The sequence below is a fragment of the Haliotis cracherodii genome, unplaced genomic scaffold (assembly GCF_022045235.1).
Source record: "Haliotis cracherodii isolate W230 unplaced genomic scaffold, xgHalCrac1.p SCAF_4, whole genome shotgun sequence".
NCBI lineage: Eukaryota > Metazoa > Mollusca > Gastropoda > Lepetellida > Haliotidae > Haliotis > Haliotis cracherodii.
The window spans coordinates 563,262-585,925 of record NW_027266297.1 but is presented as its reverse complement, the minus strand read 5'-3'; the positions used below and the strand labels follow the sequence as shown (position 1 = coordinate 585,925).

The 22,664-nt window shown below is 47.8% G+C and overlaps 1 protein-coding gene and 1 pseudogene across 1 annotated transcript in view; one reads left to right on the top strand and one right to left on the bottom strand.

Annotated features, from left to right (window-relative positions):
- LOC139478714 (nucleolar protein 10-like) overlaps positions 1-22,664 on the top strand; it is a 53,016-nt gene that overhangs the window by 15,820 nt on the left and 14,532 nt on the right. Inside the window, exons 5-12 of the mRNA XM_071261302.1 lie at positions 1,748-1,884; positions 2,490-2,555; positions 7,625-7,685; positions 8,984-9,069; positions 11,009-11,087; positions 15,906-16,055; positions 18,616-18,735; positions 20,654-20,732. Coding sequence (XP_071117403.1) covers positions 1,748-1,884; positions 2,490-2,555; positions 7,625-7,685; positions 8,984-9,069; positions 11,009-11,087; positions 15,906-16,055; positions 18,616-18,735; positions 20,654-20,732 — 778 coding nt within the window. The remainder of the gene's footprint in view (positions 1-1,747; positions 1,885-2,489; positions 2,556-7,624; positions 7,686-8,983; positions 9,070-11,008; positions 11,088-15,905; positions 16,056-18,615; positions 18,736-20,653; positions 20,733-22,664) is intronic.
- On the bottom strand, positions 18,878-20,271 carry LOC139478254 (uncharacterized; annotated as a pseudogene).

Below are 22,664 nucleotides of genomic sequence, written 5' to 3'. Positions count from 1 at the left end.
ATATAAGTTGAAAGTATGTATACATTGTGTGTATTTGTATATAGGCCGGAGGCCTTTCATACAATAAACTTCTTGTCTCTGTCTTGTGAGGGACACAGATCAAGGGTTATGTCCCTTAGTTGCCCTAGAATCTGCTCCTACATCATGCCATTCTGTGAGGGACACAGATCAAGGGTTATGTCCCTTAGTTGCCCTAGAATCTGCTCCTACATCATGCCATTCTGTGAGGGACACAGATCAAGGGTTATGTCCCTTAGTTGCCCCAGTATCTGCTCCTACATCATGCCATTCTGTGAGGGACACAGGTCAAGGGTTATGTCCTTTAGTTGCCCCAGTATCTGCTCCTACATCATGCCATTCTGTGAGGGACACAGATCAAGGGTTATGTCCCTTAGTTGCCCCAGTATCTGCTCCTACATCATGCCATTCTGTGAGGGACACAGATCAAGGGTTATGTCCCTTAGTTGCCCAAGTATCTGCTCCTACATCATGCCGTTCTGTGAGGGACACAGATCAAGGGTTATGTCCCTTAGTCGCCCAAGTATCTGCTCCTACATCATGCCGTTCTGTTAGGGACACAGATCAAGGGTTATGTCCCTTAGTTGCCCCAGTATCTGCTCCTACATCATGCCATTCTGTGAGGGACACAGATCAAGGGTTATGTCCCTTAGTTGCCCTAGAATCTGCTCCTACATCATGCCATTCTGTGAGGGACACAGATCAAGGGTTATGTCCCTTAGTTGCCCCAGTATCTGCTCCTACATCATGCCATTCTGTGAGGGACACAGATCAAGGGTTATGTCCTTTAGTTGCCCCAGTATCTGCTCCTACATCATGCCATTCTGTGAGGGACACAGATCAAGGGTTATGTCCCTTAGTTGCCCCAGTATCTGCTCCTACATCATGCCATTCTGTGAGGGACACAGATCAAGGGTTATGTCCCTTAGTTGCCCCAGTATCTGCTCCTACATCATGCCATTCTGTGAGGGACACAGATCAAGGGTTATGTCCCTTAGTTGCCCCAGTATCTGCTCCTACATCATGCCGTTCTGTGAGGGACACAGATCAAGGGTTATGTCCCTTAGTCGCCCAAGTATCTGCTCCTACATCATGCCGTTCTGTTAGGGACACAGATCAAGGGTTATGTCCCTTAGTTGCCCCAGTATCTGCTCCTACATCATGCCATTCTGTGAGGGACACAGATCAAGGGTTATGTCCCTTAGTTGCCCTAGAATCTGCTCCTACATCATGCCATTCTGTGAGGGACACAGATCAAGGGTTATGTCCCTTAGTTGCCCCAGTATCTGCTCCTACATCATGCCATTCTGTGAGGGACACAGATCAAGGGTTATGTCCTTTAGTTGCCCCAGTATCTGCTCCTACATCATGCCATTCTGTGAGGGACACAGATCAAGGGTTATGTCCCTTAGTTGCCCCAGTATCTGCTCCTACATCATGCCATTCTGTGAGAGACACAGATCAAGGGTTATGTCCCTTAGTTGCCCCAAGTATCTGCTCCTACATCATGCCATTCTGTGAGAGACACAGATCGAGGGTTATGTCCCTTAGTTGCCCCAGTATCTGCTCCTACATCATGCCATTCTGTGAGCTGGTCAAGCTAGCTGTCTTAGTTGATGCAAGTCATCATATCCTAATTGGATAGATCGATGCTCTTGATGTCATAGATACAAATATTGACATTGACTGTCACAATATAGCTGTAGCTGAACTTGATGTTGATTGACAGGTGTTGTTCCTAGAAGATGAGAGATATGTTGAGTTCCACTCACAGTTTGGTCGCCACTACAGAACCCGAATCCCCAAGTATGGCCGTGACCTTGCCTACCACTACCCCAGCTGTGACGTCTACTTTGTGGGAGTAAGGTGAGTTAATAGAAAGACATATCTCGGTTATCCAGGGTTATATATCTCCTGTTTGATTGGCATCTTTAGAAGTTGGCAAGTAACAGTAAACACAAGATATTTTAGGGATGACAGCTTCTTTATTCTGTTATGATGCGATGTTTCGGTATAGATCCTTATACCGTTGTCTAGCAAGTGGGAAGTACGACAGCATGGTTGGGGCGGATATACATCTGGTAACGATTAACAAAAACAACATAAGGGAATGCATGAAAAAGAGAAATCAACAACCAAGGACAACAGTATGTTGATATAGTGACCACAAACAGAAGCTGACTGTACATGTCAAGTATATCAAGAATATCAAATATATAATTATCAAGAAATTCATAAGACCAGAAACAATTACTTTAGTTTGTGTCTCGTCACGCCGAAGACCCGGGTTCGATTCCCGACATGGGTACAATGTGTGAAGCCCATTTCTGGTATCCCCCGTCGTGATATTGCTGGAATATTGCTAAAAGCGGCGTAAAACCATATTCACTCACTCACCATTCCTTGACCTTATTGTTATTGATATTATGTTGCTCAAATGAAGACGTTTTTGTCATGTTCTCTGTCAACAGCCCTGAAATCTACCGACTGAACCTGGAACACGGCCGCTTCCTGTCTCCGCTCGTCACCAGTGCTACGTGAGTGAAAGTTATGCCAAGCACTGATATCTAACAAACAGAAACTGCCACATACAATGTTCATCCTTGTAATATGAGGGCAGGTTCTTCATGATACCTCTTATATGAGGGCCAGTTCCTTCATAATACCTCCTATATGAGGGGGCAGTTCATTCATAATACCTCCTATATGAGGGGCTGTTCATTTTTAATAACTCCTATATGAGGGTTAGTTCATTCATAATACCTCCTATGTAAGGGGCTGTTCATTCTTAATACATCCTATATGAGGGCCAGTTCATACATATTACCTTCTGTATGAGGGGCTGTTCATTCTTAATACCTCCTATATGAGGGTCAGTTCATTCATAATACCTCCTATGTGAGGGCTGTTCATTCTTAATACCACCGACCACTGCTACAAGCAGAGAAGGTCATTGGGTGGATCCTTGGACTCTGCACCCTCTTCATCTGGCCCTGGGGGTGGCGAGTTGGCCACACCCAAGAAATCAGTTGATAAGGTCCCGCCTCAGACAACTTATGTTTTTGACAAGACACGTGACCGTTCGCCTGCTCATGATACTACCCGCAAGACTGATGTTCGTCAATCGGTTGATCGAGAGCGTCACTCACCCACCCCCGTTACGACGGGACCAGGTTGTGACGAGGACCATGAGGGGACTACGGTCCCCAGTCGGTCCGTCTCCCGTCCTACCAACGACGATAGGGACGTCTTGCGGGACGACAGAGAACACAGATCCCTCTCTAGAAGTCGTTCCCGTTCCCGGGACGACAGGTCGAGTGCCTCGTCAAGAGACAGTAAACGACACGAGGACGGCGTCGACCAAGAAGGATTCAACTACGTCGGAGGTCCATGGACCATCGACCAGTACACCAGTTCCTTCATCTACACCTACACAATCGACGTCGACGATGGATTGTGACGACAGCCCTCCTAGGCCTCCCAAAGACATTAAGTTGTTTGCTTGGCTATCTAGCTTTCTGCCTGAGTTATCAAAAGATGATGACAAACCGACGCTTGCTGGCTTTACGGTCGGAGATACGCAGCAGTCTCTTCAGTTTTCTCCACCCGATGTCTTCAGAGCCATGGCTCACGATATGGACCAGAACTTTGCCTCTGCTCTGCCGGGGCAGAGTTTCAGCAAGCCGCCTGTTCAATCGCGTTCCCCGATCTATGGCATGCGGTTTTTGTCACCATGAGTAGGGACTTGGATTGGAGGCTACTCTTCAAGAAACCAGCGCCCTTCAAGATTCTTGTAGAAGACAGGCATTTGGAATCCATGGTTACTGCTGTTTGTCACCAGCTACATCCGCTTGCTATGCTGTCGACAGCATTCGAGGCCCTCTCAGTGTACTGTGAGGAGAAACACCCCCAGGACGAGGACGAAAGGACAGTGCCATCGGTCCTCACCTGTATGCAACGGTGGATCTCGGACGTCCTCGCCCAGTCCCGATATGTATCGGGCCAGATTACTTCGGCACATTGTCATCGACTGCACTGAACTACCTGATCGTCATGGCAGGACACTCTTACGGGCCCCGTGGTCGTACCAACAATGTTCTGGACGAATACTCCAAGGAAGCCGAGCGTGACATCATCATTTCTGCTTCACACAACCTGTCCAGACGGCCACCGGTTTCGAACGCCCCACGACGATGTTATAGAAACGAGAATGTGCGTAGGCCTTTCGTAGGGACACGCCTCGACAGCCGTCCCGCAAGAGAGATGCGGACAGAAAAGGTCCCCTGGTCTCCTTTTCCAAGTATCCCAGGGGGGGAAAGAGCCAGCGGGGAAAGAAGTGATGAACCTTCCCCCGTCGTCACTGTCGTTGGAGTCGCCCCCCTGGTGACACTACCTTTAGATGAGTTACCGGTAGAGGGGAGACTTCATCACTATGCCCACAGGCGGGCTTTCCTCAACAACCCTTACATTCAGAACATTTTGACAACAGGCTACGCCCCACGCCTGAGATCAACGCCTCCACTGACGTCATCCCCGACATTCCACACTCCACCAACGAATCGGCTGACTGAGGCCATCGATTCATTGGTGGAAAAGCCGGCCGTAGTTCGCCTAGGGACATCGGCACCATCGCCGGGGTACTACTCGCCCATCTTTCTAGTACCCAAGAAAAACTCCACAAAGATGCGGCTTATTTTCAATCTCAAAAAGTTCAACGCAACATACCTCCAACAACCCGACGCATTCACCATGATATCCCTCAGCTCTCTGCGTCGGATGATATTACCGAACAACTTCCTCGTCTCGATAGACCTTCAGGACACGTATCTACATGTACCAATAGCTTCCGAGTTCCAGAAGTACCTCCGATTCGAATACCAAGGTATTCATTACCAGTGGGCGGCCCTCCCGTTTGGAATTTCTACGGCCCCGTGCATTTTCACACGGATAATGAAGACGGTCGTAGAATGACTCCATCGACAGGCGATCAGGGTCGCCTTCTACCTAGACGACGGGCTTCATGCTCACCAGTTCACAGAAGCCCTTCAAGGAGAGTTAACGACCACCCAGAATCTACTACAGTATGTCGGGTGGATCGTCAACCTTCAAAAGTCGACTTGGTACCAACTCGGGATCTACAGTACATCGGAATACACTTCCAGACGGGAGTCAATCTGGTCAAGGTACCTCAAGACCGTTGGGACAAGATTGTCAGCAGCGTTCCGAGACTTCTACATGCCCCAGCGTCGGTGCACACGTGGCAGGAAGTCCTCGGTCTGTTGACATCGGCCCAAGACCTGACTCGCCGTAGGGCGTCTTCAACTTTGTCCGCTGCAGAGATTGCTGTACCCCCACCTGGAGTTTCCCAACCTCCTGGTTCCACTTCTGGCGCAGCTACGTTGTCATCTGGAGTGGTGGCTCCAGCCGTCGAACGTTTGCGAAGGCGTCTTTATGAGCGAGCCTCCGTTCATACTACACCTATTCATAGACGCGTCATTGGAAGGCTGGGGAGCACACTTCGGGGACGCCCAAGTGGCTGGGCTGTGGTCGCCAGAAGAAAAGGTCATCCACATCAACTGCCTCGAGATGGAAGCAGTGATTCGGGAGGTCGAGTTCTGGAAACTTTGACTCCGTCGGAAACGGCTGATGATACAGTCAGACAACTCCACTGTCGTCCACTGCGTCAACAAACAGGGAACGACTCGGTCGGCGGCCCTTCTGGACCGAACATTCAGGTTCTTCGCCCTCGTCGACGACTTGGACATGGGCGTACGCGCCCGTCACATCCCGGGGGCAAGAATGTGATAGCCGACGCCCTGTTGAGACCATCGAGGCCGTCTCCCACGGAGTGGATGATCCATCCGACAGTCTTTCATCTGCTGACAGATCGACTCTGGTTGCCCCAAGTAGATCTTTTCGCAACCCGGTACAACAACCGCCTCCCTCGATTCGTGTCACCGGTTCCAGACCCACGGGCATGGGACCACGTCGCTCTAGCGATATCAGATGGGATTTTTTTAGCGAAAAATCAACTTCCTGGCCAAGATCCAAGAATGTTCCACATTCCTTCCTTGTCCGCTATTATGGGCCCTCATGATCACGCTGATCTCACCCTGTGCCCAGTTCGGGCGCTTCGTATTTACCTGCAGCGATCTGAACAGCGACGACAACATTTTCGACGGCTGTTCATACCGCTCTCAACCAATGCAAAGAAAGAGATTACACGTAATACTCTCTCCTTTTGGTTGAGAGCAGTAATTCTCAGAGCTTACGAGGCGCAAGGACTCGCACCTCCTCTCATCCGCACGAAGTTCGAGCCATCGCTTCAACATAAGCACTCCACAGTAATTGTTCGCTGCAAGCTATTATGGAGGGCTGCTTTTAGAGATCTACTTCAGTGTTTGCTTCGCATTATCTCAGAGATATCTCAACAGAAGATGTTGAAGGACTCAAACAGTTTGGTCCACTCGTGGTGGCACAACAGATCTCCCAGAATAGACAGTGAATTTGTGCTTTATTCACTTTGGACTTTTTGCTCGACACTTCGTGCCATATAACATGTTACAATAAAAGCTGTTGGTGAATGTACGCATTCTCATGTTTTTTTGTTGTGTACAGTACTTTGGCTTTTTTATTATGGTTATTCGGTGTATGCATCGTCTTCCCATACATTATAGTACTGCTCGTATTTTTTAGTTACCTTGTATACTGCGAGTTGCTCTGTAACTAAATTATGCGCCGACCACACTTTGATCGCAATTTAACTACGTGTGCAGTTTTCCTGTCGCATCGATAATTAGTTGTTTGTCAAAGAGCATTAACCATGCTATTTTTAGTTACCTTGGATACGACAAGTCGTTCTGTAACTAATTCATAAGCCGACCACACTTTGATCGCAATTCAACTGTCGTGTGCAGTTGTCCTGTTGCATCGATACTGACTTGTGGGTCGAAGAGCATTAAACATGCTGTTTTAGTTACTTTGTATACTGCGAGTTGCTCTGTAACTAAACTATACGTTGACCACACTTTGATCGCAGTTCAACTGACGTGTGCAGTTGTCCTGTCGCATCGATAATTAGTTGTGTGTAGAAGAGCATTAACCATGCTGTGCGTTCGTGATAAACAACTTGTCTCGTCCGTGCATCTGGTCGAATGTTCTATTGTCACTACAGGGGTGAGGAACTTGGTACATTCGACGTGAAAGAGGTCACTGCCTGATTACTTTCCCAACCCTCCTTCCAGTGTTCCGTCGAATTCTACCCATTTGTACAGCTGAAAACAGACTAAAACATGGGTTTTTCAGATTAAAAACAATGTTTTATTGGTCTGTCTTAGTCGTACGTTCCCACCCAGCCATCCCCACAGGGAAGTAATCCAGTCCAGTCCAGTCCTGCTTGATGGCTTATTCATCGAGATTTGTGACATGTCATAGGGAGGTGCGTGCGCAACCGGACTGAAACAAGTTTAATGTTTACATTCCAGCTTCTGGCTTCCTTTTAAATGTGCGACTAGACGTGAGGGTATGAAAGACACCCATTTGTACGACTGAAAACAGACCAATAAAACATCGTTTTTAATCTGAAAAACCCATTTATTTGTTTTAGAGAAATAAACTGCTGTGAATTCAACCCTATGCACCAGCTGTTTGTTTGCGGAACCAAAGAGGTACGGGACATTGTCACTGTCAGAGGGAGGTGGGTTACGGGACATTGTCACTGTCAGAGGGAGGTGGGGTAGGGGACATTGTCACTGTCAGAGGGAGGTGGGCTACGGGACATTGTCACTGTCAGAGGGAGGTGGGGTACAGGACATTGTCACTGTCAGAGGGAGGCGGGGTACGGGACATTGTCACTGTCAGAGGGAGGCGGGGTACAGGACATTGTCACTGTCAGAGGGAGGTGGGGTACGGGACATTGTCACTGTCAGAGGGAGGTGGGGTAGGGGACATTGTCACTGTCAGAGGGAGGTGGGCTACGGGACATTGTCACTGTCAGAGGGAGGTGGGGTACAGGACATTGTCACTGTCAGAGGGAGGTGGGGTACGGGACATTGTCACTGTCAGAGGGAGGTGGGGTACAGGACATTGTCACTGTCAGAGGGAGGCGGGGTACGGGACATTGTCACTGTCAGAGGGAGGTGGGGTACAGGACATTGTCACTGTCAGAGGGAGGTGGGGTACGGGACATTGTCACTGTCAGAGGGAGGTGGGGTAGGGGACATTGTCACTGTCAGAGGGAGGTGGGGTACGGGACATTGTCACTGTCAGAGGGAGGTGGGGTAGGGGACATTGTCACTGTCAGAGGGAGGTTGGGTACGGGACATTGTCACTGTCAGAGGGAGGCGGGGTACAGGAGGTACAAGACATTATCACTGTCAGAGGGATGCGGGGTACGGGACATTGTCACTGTCAGAGGGAGGTGGGGTAGGGGACATTGTCACTGTCAGAGGAAGGTGGGGTACAGGACATTTTCACTGTCAGAGGGAGGTGGGGTACGGGACATTGTCACTGTCAGAGGGAGGTGGGGTATGGGACACTGTCACTGTCAGAGGGAGGTGGGTTACGGGACATTGTTACTGTCAGAGGGAGGTGGGGTACGGGACATTTTCACTGTCAGAGGGAGGTTGGGTACGGGACATTGTCACTGTCAGAGGGAGGTGGGGTACAGGACATTGTCACTGTCAGAGGGAGGTTGGGTATGGGAGACTCTATGTCGACTTACGTGACGTCAACATGTGTTCTGGGAGATGGGGTGTTCATGTTTGTTAAGCATTTGCATGTCTTGTTGAAGACCCAAGTTCAGTGTTGTGCCCGTTAATCTTGTCTTGAGAACTTAAAAGTTGCATCACTTTTGAATTTCATTCCCGTTATTGATGTATATATTTGTTGTGTCAGTTTGTATAAATCCTGATGAAACTTGTCTTTCTGAGTGTGGTGTAGAAATTGCACAATTCCTTCTCTCCAGGGCCATGTTGAATGCTGGGACCCAAGGTCAAGGACAAGGGCGGGCGTCCTTGACACTGCACTCAGCAGCAATATTGAAGACTTAGAGTGAGCCGCTTACTGTGTTACATGAAGGGTTGTCATGGAGGATTATGAATAATCATGTTGTAGTCAGGACGCTGTGTAGCGCCATGGTTGTGCACCTACCCTTTGAGTCATGCTGGGTGATGGGAATCAGGTAGTCTGTCGTCATGGTGATGTATGGTGGTGAGGACTACATCGTATGTCAACATACCTCAGATACACAACTACTGGTACAACGAGTTGCTAGAACTAAGTTTGCTTGTGACATAGCGAGTCTGTATGTATGCCCCCTTATGTTGAGTGGCGAATATAAATGCTGTAGAAGTCAGGAGTTCAGAGTTTTCAGTATGGTGGTGAGGAATAAACACGTGTCAGGTCCTGTCAAGTGGCTGTGCTACACACTGTCAGTGCCTTGTATATATGTGGTGAGGACTGCACTGTGTCAGGTCCTGTCAAGTGGCTGTGCTACACACTGTCAGTGCCTTGTATATATGTGGTGAGGACTGCACTGTGTCAGGTCCTGTCAAGTGGCTGTGCTACACACTGTCAGTGCCTTGTATATATGTGGTGAGGACTGCATCGTGTCAGGTCCTGTCAAGTGGCTGTGCTACACAATGTCAGTGCCTTGTATATATGTGGTGAGGACTACATCGTGTCAGGTCCTGTTAAGTGGCTGTGCTACACACTGTCAGTGCCTTGTATATATGTGGTGAGGACTGCATCGTGTCAGGTCCTGTCAAGTGGCTGTGCTACACACTGTCAGTGCCTTGTATATATGTGGTGAGGACTGCATCGTGTCAGGTCCTGTCAAGTGGCTGTGCTACACACTGTCAGTGCCTTGTATATATGTGGTGAGGACTACATCGTGTCAGGTCCTGTTAAGTGGCTGTGCTACACACTGTCAGTGCCTTGTATATATGTGGTGAGGACTGCACTGTGTCAGGTCCTGTCAAGTGGCTGTGCTACACACTGTCAGTGCCTTGTATATATGTGGTGAGGACTGCATCGTGTCAGGTCCTGTCAAGTGGCTGTGCTACACACTGTCAGTGCCTTGTATATATGTGGTGAGGACTACATCGTGTCAGGTCCTGTCAACTGGCTGTGCTACACACTGTCAGTGCCTTGTATATATGTGGTGAGGACTGCACTGTGTCAGGTCCTGTCAAGTGGCTGTGCTACACACTGTCAGTGCCTTGTATATATGTGGTGAGGACTGCACTGTGTCAGGTCCTGTCAAGTGGCTGTGCTACACACTGTCAGTGCCTTGTATATATGTGGTGAGGACTGCACTGTGTCAGGTCCTGTCAAGTGGCTGTGCTACACACTGTCAGTGCCTTGTATATATGTGGTGAGGACTGCACTGTGTCAGGTCCTGTCAAGTGGCTGTGCTACACACTGTCAGTGCCTTGTATATATGTGGTGAGGACTGCATCGTGTCAGGTCCTGTCAAGTGGCTGTGCTACACACTGTCAGTGCCTTGTATATATGTGGTGAGGACTGCACTGTGTCAGGTCCTGTCAAGTGGCTGTGCTACACACTGTCAGTGCCTTGTATATATGTGGTGAGGACTACATCGTGTCAGGTTCTCGTATATATATGGTGTAAACAAACAATGCTTGTATCTATGGCAACCTACGTAGTTGTAAGATTATGCTCTGTGTTCCTTCATTCAAATGTCCAATCTACTCCCAACACAGGACCACTTTAAGCAATATCTTCACTCCCATAAGGTTGTGTTGAATATCGTCCTGGTAGGATGGATATTTTCACACTGAAAGCTTGGTTCCAAATTTATTTTATCACATTCAAATCTTCTGGTGGCATAGATGTAAATTGAAAACACTTTATGACTGTCTCCTAATCATTGTTGATGTTGTGTGAAATGATAAAAAGTGAATGTGTCTTGTAACAATATCTGTTAAATAGTGGGTCTTGTGTCTCCTGATTGCCTGTTTCTCTGCAGCACGAGCGTTGTACCATCTGTGACCGCAGTGAAACACCGAGACGGTCTTAACCTGGCAGTCGGCACCAGCACCGGACAGGTAGGGAGTATACACCATCTACCGAGACGGTCTTAACCTGGCAGTCGGCACCAGCACCGGACAGGTAGGGAGTATACACCATCTACCGAGACAGTCTTAACCTGGCAGTCGGCACCAGCACCGGACAGGTAGGGAGTATACACCATCTACCGAGACAGTCTTAACCTGGCAGTCGGCACCAGCACCGGACAGGTAGGGAGTATACACCATCTACAGGGGTGATCTACCTGGGCATCTACTGGGGTGATCTACCGGACAGGTACCGAGTATACACCATTTACTAGGGTGATCTACCTGGGCATCTACAGGGGTGATCTACCTGGGCATCTACTGGGGTGATCTACCGGACAGGTACCGAGTATACACCATTTACTAGGGTGATCTACCTGGGCATCTACAGGGGTGATCTACCTGGGCATCTACAGGGGTGATCTACCGGACAGGTACAGAGTATACACCATCTACAGGGGTGATCAACCTGGGCATCTACAGGGGTGATCTACCAGACAGGTACAGAGTATACACCATCTACAGGGGTGATCTACCTGGGCATCTACAGGGGTGATCTACCGGACAGGTAGGGAGTATACACCATCTACAGGGGTGATCTACCAGACAGGTACAGAGTATACACCATCTACAGGGGTGATATACCAGACTGGTAGGGAGTATACACCATCTACAGGGGTGATCTACCAGACAGGTACAGAGTATACACCATCTACAGGGGTGATCTACCTGGGCATGTACAGTGGTGATCTACCAGACAGGTAGGGAGTATACACCATCTACAGGGGTGATCTACCAGACAGGTACAGAGTATACACCATCTACAGGGGTGATCTACCAGACAGGTACAGAGAATACACCATCTACAGGGGTGATCTACCTGGGCATCTACTGGGGTGATCTACCGGACAGGTAGGGAGTATACACCATCTACAGGGGTGATCTACCTGGGCATCTACAGGGGTGATCTACCTGGGCATCTACAGGGGTGATCTACCAGACAGGTAGGGAGTATACACCATCTACAGGGGTGATCTACCTGGGCATCTACTGGGGTGATCTACCAGACAGGTACAGAGTATACACCATTTACTGGGGTGATCTACCTGGGCATCTACAGGGGTGATCTACCTGGGCATCTACAGGGGTGATCTACCAGACAGGTAGGGAGTATACACCATCTACAGGGGTGATCTACCTGGGCATCTACCGGGGTGATCTACCGGACAGGTAGGGAGTATACACCATCTACAGGGGTGATCTACCTGGGCATCTACAGGGGTGATCTACCAGACAGGTAGGGAGTATACACCATCTACAGGGGTTATCTACCAGACAAGTACAGAGTATACACCATCTACAGGGGTGATCTACCAGACAGGTACAGAGAATACACCATCTACAGGGGTGATCTACCTGGGCATCTACAGGGGTGATCTACCTGGGCATCTACAGGGGTGATCTACCTGGGCATCTACAGGGGTGATCTACCAGACAGGTACAGAGTATACACCATCTACAGGGGTGATCTACCTGGGCATCTACAGGGGTGATCTACCAGACAGGTAGGGAGTATACACCATCTACAGGGGTTATCTACCAGACAGGTACAGAGTATACACCATCTACAGGGGTTATCTACCAGACAGGTACAGAGAATACACCATCTACAGGGGTTATCTACATGACAGGTACAGAGAATACACCATCTACAGGGGTGATCTACCTGGGCATCTACCGGGGTGATCTACCGGACAGGTACAGAGTATACACCATCTACAGGGGTGATCTACCTGGGCATCTACAGGGGTGATCTACCAGACAGGTAGGGAGTATACACCATCTACAGGGGTTATCTACCAGACAGGTACAGAGTATACACCATCTACAGGGGTGATCTACCAGACAGGTACAGAGAATACACCATCTACAGGGGTGATCTACCTGGGCATCTACAGGGGTGATCTACCTGGGCATCTACAGGGGTGATCTACCTGGGCATCTACAGGGGTGATCTACCAGACAGGTACAGAGTATACACCATCTACAGGGGTGATCTACCTGGGCATCTACAGGGGTGATCTACCTGGGCATCTACAGGGGTGATCTACCTGGGCATCTACAGGGGTGATCTACCAGACAGGTACAGAGTATACACCATTGACTGGGGTGATCTACCTGGGCATCTACAGGGGTGATCTACCAGACAGGTACAGAGAATACACCATCTACAGGGGTGATCTACCAGACAGGTACAGAGTATACACCATCTACAGGGGTGATCTACCAGACAGGTACAGAGTATACACCATCTACAGGGGTGATCTACCAGACAGGTACAGAGTATACACCATTGACTGGGGTGATCTACCTGGGCATCTACAGGGGTGATCTACCAGACAGGTACAGAGAATACACCATCTACAGGGGTGATCTACCAGACAGGTACAGAGAATACACCATCTACAGGGGTGATCTACCTGGGCATCTACAGGGGTGATCTACCGGACAGGTAGGGAGTATACACCATCTACAGGGGTGATCTACCAGACAGGTACAGAGTATACACCATTGACTGGGGTGATCTACCTGGGCATCTACAGGGGTGATCTACCAGACAGGTACAGAGAATACACCATCTACAGGGGTGATCTACCAGACAGGTACAGAGTATACACCATCTACAGGGGTGATCTACCAGACAGGTACAGAGTATACACCATCTACAGGGGTGATCTACCAGACAGGTACAGAGTATACACCATTGACTGGGGTGATCTACCTGGGCATCTACAGGGGTGATCTACCAGACAGGTACAGAGAATACACCATCTACAGGGGTGATCTACCAGACAGGTACAGAGAATACACCATCTACAGGGGTGATCTACCTGGGCATCTACAGGGGTGATCTACCGGACAGGTAGGGAGTATACACCATCTACAGGGGTGATCTACCAGACAGGTACAGAGTATACACCATCTACAGGGGTGACCTACCAGACAGGTAGGGAGTATACACCATCTACAGGGGTGATCTACCAGACAGGTACAGAGTATACACCATCTACAGGGGTGATCTACCTGGGCATCTACAGGGGTGATCTACCTGGGCATCTACTGGGGTGATCTACCTGACAGGTACAGAGTATACACCATTTACTAGGGTGATCTACCTGGGCATCTACAGGGGTGATCTACCAGACAGGTACAGAGAATACACCATCTACAGGGGTGATCTACCTGGGCATCTACAGGGGTGATCTACCAGACAGGTAGGGAGTATACACCATCTACAGGGGTGATCTACCAGACAGGTACAGAGTATACACCATCTACAGGGGTTATCTACATGGGCATCTACTGGGGTGATCTACCAGACAGGTACAGAGAATACACCATCTACAGGGGTGATCTACCTGGGCATCTACCGGGGTGATCTACCAGACAGGTACAGAGAATACACCATCTACAGGGGTGATCTACCTGGGCATCTACCGGGGTGATCTACCGGACAGGTAGGGAGTATACACCATCTACAGGGGTGATCTACCAGACAGGTACAGAGTATACACCATCTACAGGGGTGATCTACCTGGGCATCTACAGGGGTGATCTACCAGACAGGTACAGAGAATACACCATCTACAGGGGTGATCTACCTGGGCATCTACAGGGGTGATCTACCAGACAGGTAGGGAGTATACACCATCTACAGGGGTTATCTACATGACAGGTACAGAGAATACACCATCTACAGGGGTGATCTACCTGGGCATCTACAGGGGTGATCTACCAGACAGGTAGGGAGTATACACCATCTACAGGGGTGATCTACCAGACAGGTAGAGTATACACCATCTACAGGGGTGATCTACCAGACATGTACGGAGTAAACACCATCTACCAGGGACATCTACTGGGGTGATCTACGTGACAGGTAGGGAGTATACACCATCTATTGGGGTGATCTATGTGACACGTAGGGAGTATACGACATCTACTGGGGTGATCTACGTGACAGGTAGGGAGTATACACCATCTATTGGGGGTGATCTACGTGACACGTAGGGAGTATACACCATCTACTGGGGTGATCTACGTGACAAGTAGGTAGTATACACCATCTACTGGGGTGATCTACGTGACAGGTAGGGAGTATACCCCATCTACTGGGGTGATCTTCGTGACAGGAAGAGAGATTACACCATCTGCTGGGGTGATCTACGTGACAGGAAGGGAGTATACACCATCTACTGGGGCAATCAATCGAATAGGTAGGGAGTATACACCATCTACTGGGGTGATCTACGTGACAAGTAGGTAGTATACACCATCTACTGGGGTGATCTACATGACAAGTAGGTAGCATACACCATCTACTGGGGTGATCTTCGTGACAGGTAGGGAGTATACACCATCTACTGGGGTGATCAATCGAATAGGTAGGGAGTATACACCATCTACTGGGGTGATCTACGTGACAAGTAGGTAGTATACACCATCTACTGGGGTGATCTTCGTGACAGGTTAGGAGTATACACCATCTACTGGGGTGATCTACGTGACACGTAGGAAGTATACACCATCTACTGGGGTGATCTACCGGACAGGTAGGGAGTATACACCATCTACTGGGGTGATCAATCGAATAGGTAGGGAGTATACACCATCTACTGGGGTGATCTACGTGACACGTAGGGAGTATACACCATCTACTGGGGTGATTTGTAAGATTAATCTCTTGAGACATCTCTTCACAGATCCAGTGAGGTAGTTCTTCTGAATGATTCCCTGCTGTGTTCACAGATCCTGATGTATGACATCCGCTGGGACAAGCCGGTGTTGGTGAAGGATCACATGTATGAACTCCCCATCAAGGACATCGAGTTCCAGCAGAGCCAGGACCTCGTCCTCACCATGGACACCAAGATACTCAAGCTGTGGGACCGCCAGACGGTGAGTTGGTACAGGTGATACTCAAGCTGTGGGACCGCCAGACGGTGAGTTGATAGAGGTGATACTCAAGCTATGGGACCGCCAGATGGTGAGTTGGTAGAGGTGATACTCAAGCTATGGGACCGCCAGATGGTGAGTTGGTAGAGGTGATACTCAAGCTATGGGACCGCCAGACGGTGAGTTGATAGAGGTGATACTCAAGCTATGGGACCGCCAGATGGTGAGTTGGTAGAGGTGATACTCAAGCTGTGGGACCGCCAGACGGTGAGTTGGTACAGGTGATACTCAAGCTATGGGACCGCCAGATGGTGAGTTGGTAGAGGTGATACTCAAGCTATGGGACCGCCAGACGGTGAGTTGGTAGAGGTGATACTCAAGCTATGGGACCACCAGACGGTGAGTTGGTAGAGGTGATACTCAAGCTATGGGACCGCCAGATGGTGAGTTGATAGAGGTGATACTCAAGCTGTGTGACCGCCAGACGGTGAGTTGATAGAGGTGATACTCAAGCTATGGGACCGCCAGACGGTGAGTTGATAGAGGTGATACTCAAGCTATGGGACCGCCAGATGGTGAGTTGATAGAGGTGATACTCAAGCTATGGGACCACCAGACGGTGAGTTGATAGAGGTGATACTCAAGCTGTGTGACCGCCAGACGGTGAGTTGATAGAGGTGATACTCAAGCTATGGGACCACCAGACGGTGAGTTGATAGAGGTGATACTCAAGCTATGGGACCACCAGACGGTGAGTTGATAGAGGTGATACTCAAGCTGTGTGACCGCCAGACGGTGAGTTGGTAGGGGAGATACTCAAGCTATGGGACCACCAGACGGTGAGTTGGTACTTCCTCTGTTGCAGTGATTGTCCTGCACCTGCACCTGTGTTTACATGAAACACTTGGCAGGGGGTTGTCTAAACATGACACTGCACCTGTGTTTATATGAAACACTTGGCAGGGGATGGTCTAAACATGACACTGCACCTGTGTTTACATGAAACACTTGGCAGGGTGTGGTCTAAACATAACACTGCACCTGTGTTTACATGAAACACTTGGCAGGGGGTGGTCTAAACATAACACTGCACTTGTGTTTATATGAAACACTTGGCAGGGGATGGTCTAAACATGACACTGCACCTGTGTTTATATGAAACACTTGGCAGGGGATGGTCTAAACATGACACTGCACCTGTGTTTACATGAAACACTTGGCAGGGTGTGGTCTAAACATAACACTGCACCTGTGTTTACATGAAACACTTGGCAGGGGGTGGTCTAAACATAACACTGCACTTGTGTTTATATGAAACACTTGGCAGGGGATGGTCTAAACATGACACTGCACCTGTGTTTACATGAAACACTTGGCAGGGGGTGGTCTAAACATAACACTGCACTTGTGTTTACATGAAACACTTGGCAGGGGGTGGTCTAAACATAACACTGCACTTGTGTTTATATGAAACACTTGGCAGGGGATGGTCTAAACATGACACTGCACCTGTGTTTACATGAAACACTTGGCAGGGGGTGGTCTAAACATAACATTGCACCTGTGTTTACATGAAACACTTGGCAGGGGGTGGTCTAAACATAACACTGCACCTGTGTTTATATGAAACACTTGGCAGGGAGTGGTCTTAACATAACACTGCACCTGTGTTTATATGAAACACTTGGCAGGGGATGGTCTAAACATGACACTGCACCTGTGTTTACGTGAAACACTTGGCAGGGGATGGTCTAAACATGACACTGCACCTGTGTTTACATGAAACACTTGGCAGGGTGTGGTCTAAACATAACATTGCACCTGTGTTTACATGAAACACTTGTCAGGGGGTGGTCTAAACATAACATTGCACCTGTGTTTACATGAAACACTTGGCAGGGGGTTGTCTAAACATGACATTGTACCTGTGTTTACATGAAACACTTGGCAGGGTGTGGTCTAAACATAACATTGTGCCTGTGTTTACATGAAACACTTGTCAGGGGGTGGTCTAAACATGACACTGCACCTGTGTTTACATGAAACACTTGTCAGGGGATGGTCTAAACATGACACTGCACTTGTGTTTACATGAAACTCTTGACAGGGGGTGGTCTGTTGATATGTGCGATAGTCCTCTCATATTTCAGCACAGAAAAGTAGGCATGAATTGTCAAGGGTGAAAACTAGACCTTGATTTGGTTCGAGTAGACAACTGCCTGGGGAAGATGGAGACTGTGAGTGCGTGCGTGCGTGCGTGCGTGCGTGCGTGCGTGCGTGCGTGCGTGCGTGCGTGCGTGCGTGCGTGCGTGCGTGCGTGCGTGCGTGCGTGCGTGCGTGCGTGCGTGCGTGCGTGCGTGCGTGCGTGCGTGCGTGCGTGCGTGCGTGCGTGCGTGCGTGCGTGCGTGCGTGCGTGCGTGCGTGCGTGCGTGCGTGCGTGCGTGCGTGCGTGCGTGCGTGCGTGCGTGCGTGCGCTCAGATATAGATTGTCTCCTGACATCAAGAGGATGTGTGTCAGTACATCATGGACTTGGTGTTACTGTATGGTGTGCTCATGTTTCAGGGTAAACCATTCACGGCCATCGAGCCCGGGACAGACCTGAATGACTTCTGCCAGGTTCCAGAGTCAGGGCTCATGTTCATGGCAAACGAGGCTCCCAAACTGTACACCTTTTATATCCCAGTAAGTAGATGCACCTTTTATATCCCAGTAAGTAGATGCACCTTTTATATCCCAGTAAGTAGATGCACCTTTTATATCCCAGTAAGTAGATACACCTTTTATATCCCAGTAAGTAGATACACCTTTTATATTATAGTTTTTTTTAGCTGATATCTGTACAGGTGTATATAGCTGAAATCTGTACAGGTGTATATAGCTGATATCTGTCCAGGTGTATATAGCTGATATCTGTACAGGTGTATATAGCTGATATCTGTACAGGTGTATATAGCTGATATCTGTCCAGGTGTATATAGCTGATATCTGTACAGGTGTATATAGCTGATATCTGTACAGGTGTATATAGCTGATATCTGTACAGGTGTATATGGCTGATATCTGTACAGGTGTATATAGTTGACATCTGTACAGGTGTTGATATCTGTACAGGTGTATATAGCTGATATCTGTACAGGTGTATGTGGCTGATGTCTGTACAGGTGTATATAGCTGATATCTGTACAGGTGTATACAGCTGATATCTGTACAGCTGTATATAGCTGATATCTGTACAGCTGTATATAGCTGATATCTGTACAGCTGTATATAGCTGTTATCTGTACAGGTGTATACAGCTGATGTCTGTACAGGTGTATATGGCTGATATCTGTACAGGTGTATGTGGCTGATGTCTGTACGGGGGGCACGGGTGGCCCAGTCGTCCAAGGCGCCGCGATTCTCTGTGCAGAATTGCATCCCTTTGGCACGCCAGAAACCTATGATTGTGGGTTCGAATCCCGGTTTCGCCCTGATTATGTTTCCAGGTTTTTCAGCACCATACCCCTGCTTGTGGGTTTCACCGAAGTGGTAAACGTCTGAGACCTGCATCACTTCGGGCTTTCCTCCCACATTAAGCTGACACGCCGTGATATAACTGGAATACTGTTAAAAGCGGCGTTAAACCCAACTCACTCACTGATGTCTGTACAGGTGTATGTGGCTGATATCTGTACAGGTGTATATGGCTGATATCTGTACAGGTGTATATGGCTGATATCTGTACAGGTGTGTATAGCTGATATCTGTACAGGTGTATGTGGCTGATATCTGTACAGGTGTATGTGGCTGATATCTGTACAGGTGTATATGACTGATATATGTACAGGTGTATATGGCTGATATCTGTACAGGTGTATATAGCTAATATCTGTACAGGTGTATGTGGCTTATATCTGTACAGGTGTATGTGGCTGATATCTGTACAGGTGTATGTGGCTGATATCTGTACAGGTGTATATGGCTGATATCTGTACAGGTGTATATGGCTGATATCTGTACAGGTGTGTATAGCTGATATCTGTACAGGTGTATGTGGCTTATATCTGTACAGGTGTATGTGGCTGATATCTGTACAGGTGTATGTGGCTGATATCTGTACAGGTGTATATGGCTGATATCTGTACAGGTGTATATGGCTGATATCTGTACAGGTGTGTATAGCTGATATCTGTACAGGTGTATATAGCTGATATCTGTACAGGTGTTTATAGCTGACATTTTTCTACAGGTGTTTACAGTTAACACATTTTTTTTTTTGTCTTATGTGTTTTGTTTGATGTTTAACGCCACAGTCAGCAATATTCCAGCTGTATGACGACAGTCTGTAAACGATCGTGTCTGGATCAGACAATCCAGTGATTGTCATCGTGAGCATCGATCCACGCAATTGGGGCATGATGACATGCATCAACCAAGTCAACAAGCCTGACCACCCAATCCCGTTAGTTGCCTCTGACGACAAGCATGGTCACTTTTGACACCAAGCATGGGTTGCTGAAGACTTATTCTGCCCCGGATCTTCAAGGGTCGTTTATATCTCTACACTTGTGTACATCTGCCATCTGTAATGGTGTGTCTGACATCTTGGTGCATGTTTCAGAGTCTGGGTACTGCCCCCCGATGGTGTTCCTTCCTGGACAACCTCACGGAGGAGTTGGAAGAGAGCTCCACCCCGTCAGGTGAGGTCAACACGGCGGCCATCATCTGTCTCCTGTCTCAGCCTGATGCATGCTGTGTACACATGTTTTGGGGGGGATATTAAAATGGACACCGTCAGTCCGTGTATGCATGCGTCTGTCCATCCATACAAGATGTCGTTTCCGGGGCAGACTGTACAATATTTCTTCACCAAATTTGGCACATAGATAGATCTAGTGGTGAAGTGGTGCCTGTTGATAGTTTGGGAATTTTAATAAATTAAATTTTCTAGTTTCAATTACAATGACTTTGACTGAAAATGGGGCTAGATGTTGTAAAACGTGCAATATCTACAGTAGATTTGACACATAGGTAGGTCGAGTGATGAACTGGGGCCTTTTGATAGGTTGGGACTTTTTATAAAAATATCTTTCCAGTTTCTATGGCAACAAGTTTTATATATTTATCCATGACAAGTATTTACTTTTGTGGAGGATATCGATGACTTTGTGTGTAGTGTAGTGTATGATGAAGTTTGTGTGTGGCAGTGTATGATGACTACAAGTTTGTGTTGCAGTGTATGACTACAAGTTTGTGTCGCAGTGTATGATGACTACAAGTTTGTGTTGCAGTGTATGATGACTACAAGTTTGTGTGTGGCAGTGTATGATGACTACAAGTTTGTGTTGCAGTGTATGATGACTACAAGTTTGTGTGATGCAGTGTATGATGACTACAAGTGTGTGATGCAGTGTATGATGACTACAAGTTTGTGTGATGCAGTGTATGATGACTACAAGTGTGTGATGCAGTGTATGATGACTACAAGTTTGTGTGATGCAGTGTATGATGACTACAAGTGTGTGATGCAGTGTATGATGACTACAAGTTTGTGTGTTGCAGTGTATGATGACTACAAGTTTGTGTGATGCAGTGTATGATGACTACAAGTTTGTGTTGCAGTGTATGATGACTACAAGTTTGTGTTGCAGTGTATGACTACAAGTTTGTGTTGCAGTGTATGATGACTACAAGTTTGTGTGATGCAGTGTATGATGACTACAAGTTTGTGTTGCAGTTTATGACTACAAGTTTGTGTGATGCAGTGTATGAGGACTACAAGTTTGTGTGATGCAGTGTATGATGACTACAAGTTTGTGTGATGCAGTGTATGATGACTACAAGTTTGTGTTGCAGTGTATGATGACTACAAGTTTGTGTGTGGCAGTGTATGATGACTACAAGTTTGTGTTGCAGTGTATGATGACTACAAGTGTGTGGTGCAGTGTATGATGACTACAAGTTTGTGTTGCAGTGTATGATGACTACAAGTGTGTGATGCAGTGTATGATGACTACAAGTTTGTGTGATGCAGTGTATGATGACTACAAGTTTGTGTTGCAGTGTATGATGACTACAAGTTTGTGTGATGCAGTGTATGATGACTACAAGTGTGTGATGCAGTGTATGATGACTACAAGTTTGTGTTGCAGTGTATGATGACTACAAGTTTGTGTTGCAGTGTATGATGACTACAAGTTTGTTTGTGGCAGTGCATGATGACTACAAGTTTGTGTTGCAGTGTATGATGACTACAAGTTTGTGTGTTGCAGTGTATGACTACAAGTTTGTGTTGCAGTGTATGACTACAAGTGTTTGTTGCAGTGTATGACTACAAGTTTGTGTGTCGCAGTGTATGATGACTACAAGTTTGTGTTGCAGTGTATGAGGACTACAAGTTTGTGTGTTGCAGTTTATGACTACAAATTTGTGTGTTGCAGTGTATGATGACTACAAGTTTGTTTGTTGCAGTGTATGATGACTACAAGTTTGTGTTGCAGTGTATGATGACTACAAGTTTGTGTTGCAGTGTATGATGACTACAAGTTTGTGTGTTGCAGTGTATGATGACTACAAGTTTGTGTGTTGCAGTGTATGATGACTACAAGTTTGTGTTGCAGTGTATGATGACT